This window comes from Colobus angolensis, unplaced genomic scaffold (genome assembly GCF_000951035.1).
Source record: "Colobus angolensis palliatus isolate OR3802 unplaced genomic scaffold, Cang.pa_1.0 Scaffold63, whole genome shotgun sequence".
NCBI lineage: Eukaryota > Metazoa > Chordata > Mammalia > Primates > Cercopithecidae > Colobus > Colobus angolensis.
Genome location: NW_012119932.1, coordinates 9,939,471 through 9,950,652, shown reverse-complemented (window position 1 = coordinate 9,950,652; position 11,182 = coordinate 9,939,471). Strand labels below are relative to the sequence as shown.

Sequence of the window (11,182 nt, the reverse complement as noted above, 5' to 3'; positions counted from 1 at the left end):
ATGCCCCAAACTTACTGTAGCTGTCAGGGAAATGACGTGAGCTATTTGGTATCATTCTGTTTCATTTGAAGAATCAGCATGTTGTCCTTAGACTTCACTCTGATCCTTTTATGTCTCAACTTACATATTGCTCTCTTAAGCCTTCTAATTCCCAGACTGAGTTAGGGACTCCTACCCATGTTGGACCCAGTTAGTCCTTTACACATTGTGCTGTAATTGGCTATACCCCATTGGTCCTTCCCACCAGACTAGGAGTCTCCTGAGGGCCCTGAGGTTCCCAATTTCTGGTGTTTGGACTGGTGCTCTGTAAATGTTTAGGGAATAAAAGGGTAATGAATAAATTAATAAAACAAATAAGAATCATATAGTATTAGCAGCACTGAGAAAAGATGTAAAATCTTAAGTGATCCACCATCTTTTAAATAATTCATTCAAATGATATTCAAATGCATGTTACCTCTAAGAAATCATTTCTGCATTCAACTGAGTTCTCGATGCCAAATGAATGAAAAAAGAGAGAAATGGTGTGGTTCTGGGGGGCCGTGACAGTAATGGTGCAATCCATGTCACTGTTATAGTTATCTGGCCATCCAGGGCTCCTCAGGTTGCCAAATGCCTTGTGATAGTCTCTGTTGCAATCTTAGAGGAAAAATATGCATAATTAATGTATGCATTCCAGTATGTAGTGCTCTTTCAACTTCACAGAAATCATTCAAAAAGATCACTACATTTAAACAAACTTTAGAAAAAGTAATCCAGCTTCTTTATTTATCTTTGAGATAATTGAGACCCTGAGCAGTGAAGTGAATTGCAAGCGGCACACACAGGTGCAATGCAGCAGCTCATTCACAAAAACACCCCTATGGGAAGCACGACACAGGAGGCTTCTCCTTTAAAGACAAATACTCGAGCATCCTTTGAAGTTTTCTGATCACACGGAGGTGGAAGTGGCTAGCATTCAGACTCTCTTTTAGGACAAGAACGCTACCTCCAAGATAGAATTTTGCACAAGGATTTTAAATCCATTGGTGAGTTATTTGTGGCAAATCATTCTTTACCTTTTTTATGTTTGTTTTTGGTAAAAGAATATACCAAAAGTACTTTTGTTTGTTTTAACCAAAGGCAGCTTTCATTTGACTCAGTTCAAAATAAGTAGTAAATAAAGTGTTCTGTGAAAATAAACATCTCAGTGATAGTAATCAGGTAGCCCTTTCAAGGATTTTTGATTTTCACAAAATAATTTTCTAAGATTTTCAATTTTGTGAAAATGTTAAAAGCCTCTGAAATATAAACTTCAAATGGGTAAATTGTATGATATGAGAATTATATTTTGATAAAGCTTTTGTAAATAAATATATATATTTATTGTAAATAAAAATATATATTCAATGTGGTTAAGTGGATAATTAAAAAGCCAACTGGTATATTTTTAAAATCCACTATATACTCTGAAGAAAATGCTAGCATTCTAACCATCTTGGTTAGTATTATATTCTCTTTAGCTCTTTAGAAACAAACTTTAGTAATTTGCGAAATTGGGCCTGAGTTCTAGTTAAGAGATGGGTGTGGTTTTTGTTGATGAATCCTAATTTACTCATAGGAGTCAATTCTAGAAATAATTGTAATTATTCTAGGAATAATTATAATGATCATGGCAGCTTTTCTGAATAAAAGATGAAGTTCCAGGACTCACCTGCTATCTCATAGGTGAAACTCATTCTAGAGTTTCTGTTTACAACTCCAGATTTGAAAATGACAATTGCAGTACTCATAGAAGAATAAAACACTGGCACAGCTGAAGCATTTCTGCCACAGAACTTAATTCTTGAATTTCCGTGACCCTGAAGTGAAATGGGAGCCAAATCATGTTAGATTTAGTTTCAGAAGAGAATGGGCCATAATAGAAATCAGACTGCGTATAAAAGTATGGCTTATTTAACTATGGAAACTAGCTCTGTTGTTGGAAGTGCTCTGCAAGAAGACTCACATTGGGCTTGGAATCGACACAAGTTGTACCTTCCCAGAGGGGCAGGAGGAGGGGAGGCAAAGTTTTTGCTGAAACCACAGACACTTCCCTGCTGAAAACAAGACCCCTCGCATCTCATGCAACTTCCTAGCTGAGGCCTGTGCCATTGCTCCGAGCACCACCAGGCTGTTTGAGAGCTCACTGGATCTCCCCTCCTGGGGCTTTTGCCATTGTCCTGAGCTCCATGGGACTAATAACCACCATCGCCCTGATCCAGCCCTTGCTGCCCCCTAGCAAATCTAGTCAGAGCCTTTAGTTCCACTGCACATCCCCCAAGCCAGCCGGGGCCCGTCAGGAGGTCCCGGTTCCCCTTTGTAACACTAGGGCAACCCTCGTCACCTCTCAAAAACCTTGAGTGAATGCAGTCGAATGCCCATCAGTTCTTGGGTAAAAACAAGTTGTACCAAAGTCAGGGTATTTGCAGCTTCCCTGTCTCAAGCATGTCTCTAATATCTGCAGTCCTTAGGAACTTACTGAAAGACACCACCTGTCTCTGCTTGCAAAACTCCTGTAACTGCTCGGGGCTTCCACCCCTCCTTCCCACTGTCTCCTGCTCTTGGTCCTTGTCTAACTTTGCTGTATCCTGTGAACTTTAAACACACTGTCAGTCATTCTCTGTATACATCCCCTGCCTTTCCACTTTGTGGCCTTAGCAAAACCTGGTTCTCCAGCAGCCTCCTGGTAGAGGCTGTTCTTTCCCATGCTCTACAGTTCATTGAGTAGGAAGGGTGGGGGGCCAGCCTCAGGGGAAGGGAGGGATGCTCCATATTCCCCACCGCAGCTTCCATCCTCGTCTCAAAGCTGGTTTTCCTTCGAGGGTCTCTACCTCTGGCCAAAGATATTCTCACCATTCTCATCACTCTCATTTACTTTTCTCCCAGTTATTTCCCTTCATTTATGAAAGACTTGAGGTGTCTCAGCTCACAGTAATCTCCTGCCCCCAATTTCCCTTCCGAACCCTTTAGAGGTTTCAGTGTTTTTACAGACAAGCCATTAAACACCTTCACTTTGTATTTCTTAACCCCAGTGACTTCCATCTCTGCATCTCTGTTCATCTCTAATGCCAGCTAACCACCGTACATCCTCTGTAACCACCCTACACGTCATTCCTTCAAGATCTGCCAATTAGGGCAGCTCTGTCTACTCTTGGATACCCCGAAAATCCCAGTTTCTCAGGGCTCATCCGTCATTGTTTGTCTTTCCTCCCTACCTACCCAGTCTGAAACCCTTGATTGTTTCCTGTATTCATTCAGTGGAAAACATTATTCAGTCATGACAAACACTGGGTCTTACTCGAGGCTGCTCCAGCTGCTGTTATGTTCCAGCTGGTGCCTCGTGCCCTGAAAGTGCCATTCTGTGTCCCACTTAGTGGTCCACCCTGATCCCCATTGTCTTAGCTTCATGAAGCCGGGGGAAATTGAAAGAGCTTTCACCCAAAGGGCCTTGTTCCACTTGACTCTAAGTCCTCTAGGGTACCACTGGGTAATAGGGATTTTGTCCTGAAAACAATTACCAATGGAATAACGATAATCTAGCATCTTGTCCACCTTGGGAACTCATCTCAGTGTCTATGCTTTGCACAAAAATGAGCAAGTCCAGGGCCTATTCAGCTGCCAGCACATCTCACACCTCTCCACACTGGAGTCAGACAAACTGGACTTTTCTCTCCCCAGCAAGACCACGTGAGAAGCAGGGGACCCCAGATTTATAATGAAGAGGACCTTGAAAACTCAGAAGATGACAGATGGGACTCTACTAGTCCAGCATATGGGGCATTTTACTGGAATGAACTGGGGAGGGTTAGTTGCTCCCCAAACTGCAGAAAGACAATCTAGGTATTCTCAGATGTTCTCCCTGGTATCCATCCACAGCTCATGGCCTCTCTCTTTACATATTTTCCCTGGATAATCTCATTCTTCTCATTATTTCAATTACCTATCATGATAATGATGATTCACAAAAATCTTTGGGCCTTTGGTCAACATCCCACTTTGTATCCAACTGTATCCTCAACATCTTATTCCAGAGGAAATACAGACTCAGCATTTTTTAAAGTTCAAAGTGGCTTTTTGTTGTTGAGACGAAGTCTCGCTCTGTCGCCCAGGCTGGAGAGCAGTGGCACGATCTTGGCTCACTGCAATGTCCGCCTCCCAGGTTCCAGGTTCAAACGATTCTTCTGCTTCAGTTTCCCAAGTAACTGGGATTACAGGCGCACACCACTGTACGTGGCTAATTGTTTGTATTTTTAGTAGAGACAGGGTTTCACCACATTGGCCAGGCTGGTCTTGAACTCCTGACCTCAGGTAATCCACCTGCCTCGGCCTCCCAAAGTGCTAGGATTACAGGCATGAGCCACCGTGCCCGGCCCTTTTCTTTTTATCTCTCTCATATTACCATGAATATAGACCTCTGAAACTGGTGCCAAATGGCCTCTTCACTGATTCTCTTGTGTTCTGTATTGACCCTTTCGATTCAACCTATACGTAAATCCCACTAACTATAAGTATTTCTCCAAGCATGGTCCGTGGAGCTCTGGTATTGGCACCAGAACATCAGAGGTGTTTGTCAAAAATTCAGATAAATGGGGATTCAGTCTCTGAGGGTGGGCCAGGGAGGACGCACTTTTAAGATGCATCTTAATGCATTCTTAGGCACATGAAGCTTTGAGAGCTCTGGACCTACATGACCAAGTTCAAGTTTCTCGACACCTGATTGGAGGGCTGTGTGTACAGATGAAAAACACATTAAGCTGGAACTAACTTAGAAAATTATTTAATCATGGCTTCATTACTTCAAGTGTTTTGCAAATACTGGTGAAAAGGTCACTAGATGTGACTGTCATTCATCCTATAATTGTTACCTGTGGTGAGTCCTGAAGCGCTAAGTAATTCTGCGTGCAGTCTTGCGAGGTCAGCTGTAATGCCCACACAGTTATCTTGACCTGCTGATGTGGAGGGGCGTCAATGACCCAAGTACAGGTGGAAAATGGGACATCTGGGTCTGATGAATTGGGTGATGAAATATTTTGTGGGGTCCAAGTGGCATTGTATGTTCCACCACAAGGCACTGGGGAGGGAAGAAAAAGCAACACAGGAGACATTTTATTCATGTCGCATCTCAGGCAGTCTTTAAAATTCTGTCTTCCCTGCCTCCCACCCCAGAGGAGCTATATTTTCATCACTCTATTAAGAATTCAAGGTTTATATCCTTGACTAAAGATTGTATCAAATTTGTACCACAGCTTAAACATAGAGTAATTAACATGGTGTTTAGCAATTGACATTGAGTTTAGATAGTAATTGACATTGAGTTTAGTAATTAACATTGAAATTTCGATATAATAAGCGGGGCATTCTTTTCAGTGCATAAATACATGTGTATTTCATAACTTATAAAAATGCTTCTATTTACTCACTGTCCATGATGGTGTATGTAGCATTAAATCCTTCCCTTTCTAATGTTAAGTCACTGACGAATTGAACCATAAGGAAGTTACCAGAAGAGACAAAAGGAGCAGGTAGGGTGGAACCACAAAATGTTCCAGCCAAGTTCGCATTTTCACTATCCCCATCGTATAACTGAGAAGACAAACAATTTATTACTTCTCCATTATTTACAAAAAAGTTGCATATTTCACAGTAAATTGGATGTGAAATCACAGTAGGTCACGATTACACATTTTACATTGATGTTCTTAGAGGTGGTTGTAACTTAGGAACAGAATTATAATTGGATTGATTATATTATGACTTTCAGTAAAGACCTGGTATGATGCCTAACATTTTTTTCCTGTTTGGGAAAGTAATTTATGGTTTTAAAAAGAATGTGTCATGAGAGTCCGTTCACCTACTGCTATCTTAACCACTGCACCTACCAACACTCTGGCCCCAGCTGCTCTGATCTCTTGCCTAGATGATCACTGAGCCTCCCATGAAGTCCCTGATTCTGCTCTTGTTCCTCTTTAGTCTATTCTCAAAATGTCTTTAAGAGGATACTATTAAAATCCAAGTCAGACCAGGTCCACTGCTCTACTGAAACCCTCCTAACTGCCTCCCATCCACTCAATAGAACAGCCAAAGCCATCACAATGGCCGTCTCTCCTCCTCTGCCACCCCTGTCCTTTCTGATCTAATTTCTTATTGTCTCCACTTTGTTCATTTGGCTTCTTGAGTCAAACCAGGCATGCTTCTGCTTCTTGGGTATGGCATTTGCTGTTCGCTTTGCCTGGAATGCTCTTCCCTGTACATCCACATAGTTTGTCCTCGTACGTTCCTTCAGGTCTTTACTCACATATCCCCAATTCAGACGGGCGTCGTGGTACACGCCTGTAATCCCAGCTACTCGGGAGGCTGAGGCAGGAGAATCGCTTGAATCTAGGAGGTGGAGGTTACAGTGAGCTGAGATGATGCCACTGCACTCCAGCCTGGGTGACAGTGCAATACTGTCTCAAAAAAAAAAAAAAAAGGTATCCCCAACTCAATAAGGCCTTCCTGATGCAAACTCTCCCAACATTCCCATTTCCTTTCCTGCTTGATTTTTCTCCACACAAGTGTTATCTTCTTCTATATACTACATATTTAGCTTTTTTTTTTTTTTTTTTTTTTTTTTTTTTTTGTGATACACGGTCTCACTCTGTTGCCCAGGCTGGAGTGCAGTGCTGCAATCACAGCTCACTGCAAACTTGAACTTCTGGGCTCAAGTGATCCTCCCACCTCAGCCTCCTAAGTACCTGGGACTACAGGTACATGCCACTATGCATAGCTAATAAAAGAAACATTTTAGAGATGTGGTCTTGTTATGTTGCCCAGGCTAACTTGTTTATTTCATTATCTTTCCCGCTGAAGAGAATACAAGTTCCATGAATGCACAGATTTATTTTCTGCTCACTGCCATGTTCCCAGTTTTTAGAAAAGTGTCTGCACATGAGAGGAACTCAATAAAAATCTAATAAATAAACAAGTGCTTTGATTCCTCTCTCCCACTAGCCCCCCCCAAAAACTGTTCTCCCTGAGCCATCTTTACCTCAATGTTTCAAGCCTACAACTTTAGTCATCTCTGATTCCTCTCTCTCTGTCTTCACTCCACAACCACTCCATTCTACCTTCAAAATATATCCCAGAGGGCTCCATCTCCAGGTGACCACCATCGTCCTTCACCTGTTCCCACTGAAACATCTTAATAGACCTAATTCCAGAGCAGCCATAGTGTTCTCCATTGAACTGCCTGCATGTCTGCAAACTCCAATGAGATGATGCTCCTGCTCTGACTAAAATGCTCCAGCAGGTCCCCGTTGCACCTAAAGTAAAATTCCAGCTCCTTCCCACGGTCTGCAAGCCCTGGCTGCTCTGGCCTGTGCCTCCTTCCTAGGCCACCCGTACCTCACGGCTGGCTGCACTCCCTTCATCCCAGGAGGGGGACTGCCCACGGCCCTGCTCCTGCGGCTCTTCCTTCTTCAGCTGAAGCTGAGTCCGCACAGCTAAGGACTCCCTGTCATGGGCCCTCACCTCACATGTCACCTCCTCAGAGAAGCCCGTGCTAGCGAATGTTGCCCTCTCCCGGCATCATCCTGTTTTATTTTCCTATTATAAACAAAACTGATCTTATTTATTGTTTATTTGCTTTGTCCGGTCTTTTTCACAACAAGCGTGTCAGTCCCACGGGTGGGGAGAGGGAGACTCTGTCTGACTTCTTCATTGCAGTGTTGCCAGCACCCAGGACAATTTCGAGCCATGGCATCCTTCTAGAAACATCCATTGAAATAGTGGGTACTTGGATTTCTCTCAAACACATAACTAGAAAACATTTTCTTCTGAGTAATCTTCATTGCATTTCTAAAATGAGTATCTGTGTGTATCTAACTCCAAATATTAAATTCATAACAGAACTATGATGTGCTCAAGGCTGCAGAACAGCCATGACCATGACCACTGCCATTATTCTAAAGTGCTAGGATTATATAAGACAGGAATGACAAAAACCCGTCATTGCAAAAGAAAAAGAAATGCACCACTAGATGGCACTGTCTTTCCAACTTAAACATGATTTTAGTTACTTCAGAATCAGATGAAACTCGAGTTTCCTAATCTTCACCCCTTTGTTTCATGGAAGAACACATGTGCCAAGTTTTAGGTTATGCACTTTTTCCGGTAAACAAGTTAAAATTTCATAATAATCATTGCTGTCTTTATGATCACATTTATATTAGCAAGCATTTTTATTCTGGGACCCGTGTGCCAGGCCTCTGTGCTAGATCCTATGCATACGAGGATGTATAAAGCCCTTTCTAGACCTTCAAGACGTAAGACTCTCTCATAAACAAAGGAGAGTAAAGGTCTACAAATTAAATATACAGATACATATATTTGTGTATATACGCACATATACTATATATATACACATAAATATGTGTGTATATAAATTATATACAAAATAGAGAAAAATAAGTGCCACAATAAAAGAATGGGAGTGTATCATGAGAACCCACTTGATGGAGACAGACATTTGGGTTGGCCGTTAAATGTAAGTACAGGCCTTCCAGACCTGCCGTGCGCAGTGGCTCATGCCTGTAATCCCACCACTTTGGGAGGCCAAGGCAGGTGGGTGACCTGAGGTTGGGAGTTAGAGACCGGTCTGACCAACATGGAGAAACACCGTCTCTATTAAAAATACAAAATTAGCCAGACATGGTGGCGCATGCCTGTAATCCCAGCTACTCGGGAGGCTGAGGCAGGAGAATTGCTTAAACCTGGGAGGCAGAGTGAGCCAAGATTGCACCACTGCACTCCAGCCTGGGCAAGAAGAGCGAAACTCTGTCACAAAAAAATCTACCAGACCTACAAAACAGGAAGGGTATCCCAGCCAGACAGACATGAATGCCAGGCCATGGAAGTGTGAAATGCATGGCATGTCAACAACATCTGACCCCCTTCACTGGGACTGGAGGCTAGGGTGAGAGAACAGGAGAAATGACGAAGTCCAACAAACAAAGCTGTGAAGTTCCATACATTTCATCCAAGGAGTCTGGATCTGATCCTACATGATGTAAGATCGGATTTGGGTTTTACACGGATAACTGGTAAATGTGAAGGAAGGTAGGAGGCAGAAGCCAGGGCTGGATGGAAGGAAATGACATATGCACCTGGCCCCAAGCTGGTCTTGTGTTAGTTCGTTCATTGCCACAGTAAGATTTCTCCTAAGTGAGTTGAAATAGCTTGTGGCCTTGGGATAACCGACATAGGAGGCTCTAAACTCCTGTGCGTCAAGCCCAAGGTCTCTATCTGCTCTGTTGTTCTCTGATAACACTAAATCTCTGCTACAGACTTTTGCCAGGTTGCCCTGCAGTGCGTTGCGGGGTCCCCTATCCAATGACGAAGAGGGGGAATCATATATAAACTGGGATATAAATGGTGCCTTTAGGATCTACCCCATTATAAGCAGCTACGGGCCACATTCTGGGAGCATACATTTCCTGGCACAAATGCGATGGACCTGGAGCTTGAATTACATTCTAAGTCTTGTGGATGTGGGTAAGTGCTGAGAAGAATGTTATATTTTCTCAACTTTTAGAACTCTGATAGTTTTAGAATCTGCTAAAGAGCTGGCAGCATACATTTCCTGGTACAACTGCAATGGACCTGGAGCTTCAATTGCATTCTAAATCTTGCAGATGAGAAGAATGTTATATTTTCCCAACTTTTAGAACTCTGATAGTTTTAGAATCTGCTAAAGGTCCTGAAGGCATTGTACAAATAATCTAGTGGCAGGCAGGCTCTGCTATGACCATGGCAAAATCCCACACTTCACCCAGCTATTGACTTGAGCAATTAGAAAAACTGGGAAAGAAAATTTTCGGATTTTAATTTCTATGAACTTCTAATGCACAAGCACAATAGACTTTGATCCTGGACTATAATTCTTTTCAAATGTAATAATTTCATACATTAATATCCTTAGGACTTTATCTTTTAATCTTTCCCCGGGAATGTGATCACAAGAGGATTTTGATACTCTTCCTGGGAGCAGAATCTCAGAGTATCTTCATGAATTCTTTGATCTTATGGCAGAACCTCTGCTGGGATCTGCTGGGCAACACTCCAGGGCATAATTTCGTATGGGAAGAAGAATAGAGAGTGACTTTTCAGGTTTGGGGCTAAACTCTGACCCATTTTGGAATCTTCTGGAGAAAGAAAAGTTATACTAGTTCCAGATGTCTGGGAAAAAGCCACAAAGAAGCAATGATTAGAATCAGCTCTACAAGTGCAGGAGTTTTCTTAGTATTGTTTTCTAAAATCTCAATGTTCTTTTCTAGTTCTTGGAGCAATGTCTAGAATATAGTAGGTATGCTAATTAACACTGACTGAATGAAAGAATGAATGAATGGTAGGTATGACACGTGGACAGGAACGTGATGCCTTCCACAGACTGCTGATCCTCTCCCCAAAGATGGACAGCCCCTCCTCTGCTCCAGTGTCTGACACAGACTGAATGGCTAAGCCTGGTGCGTTAAGTCAGACCTTCTCAATGAGGTCAGTACCACCCCGGAGGGAGTGCTTTGCACAAGTGTGGTGGTTTTGGGGTCATCATTATAATTTGGGGCTATAACGGACACTTAGTAATTCACAGGACAGTTTTGCAAAGTGAAAACTTATGTCCCACATAACTTTCGAATGTCCTGTCAGATATTTGTGTAAAAAAAAAACCAAAAACTTGTTTATAATTATTTGATCCCAGAACCTAAATCCATTTTATATATAAACACAAAAATATTTTTGCACAGTTTCATTTTGCACCAAATTTCCAGAAATGTAATTATTGTGTAAGCTGAGGGAAGACTATACTTTGGTTTAGAAATGTTTGTTTTGAGTTTTTCCACCACTTTGGAAACTCACGTTGCAGATGGTGATGCTGCTATTGGCATGTGGGCTGAAAATATAACCCACCCGTATTTGTTTAAATTTATACTTTTTATTCACCACCATTCTATATACAAAAGGAATCTATTTTATTATGTGACTTTGTGTAGCAGTGTTAGAGTATTCACATATGCGAAGACACACTATTTTATATATTTTCCTTTTATTTCTCCTTATTTCTCCTTTTCATTGCCTTTAGGATAGGATAGTGATTTTTTTTTTTTTTTTTTTTTTGAGATGGAGT

At 42.0% G+C, this 11,182-nt stretch overlaps 1 protein-coding gene across 1 annotated transcript in view; it reads right to left on the bottom strand.

Annotated features, from left to right (window-relative positions):
* CUBN (cubilin (intrinsic factor-cobalamin receptor)) overlaps positions 1 to 11,182 on the bottom strand; it is a 315,183-nt gene that overhangs the window by 10,545 nt on the left and 293,456 nt on the right. The window contains 4 exon segments of the mRNA XM_011963893.1: positions 459 to 639; positions 1,694 to 1,841; positions 4,887 to 5,092; positions 5,442 to 5,604. Of these exon segments, the coding sequence (XP_011819283.1) occupies positions 459 to 639; positions 1,694 to 1,841; positions 4,887 to 5,092; positions 5,442 to 5,604 (698 nt within the window).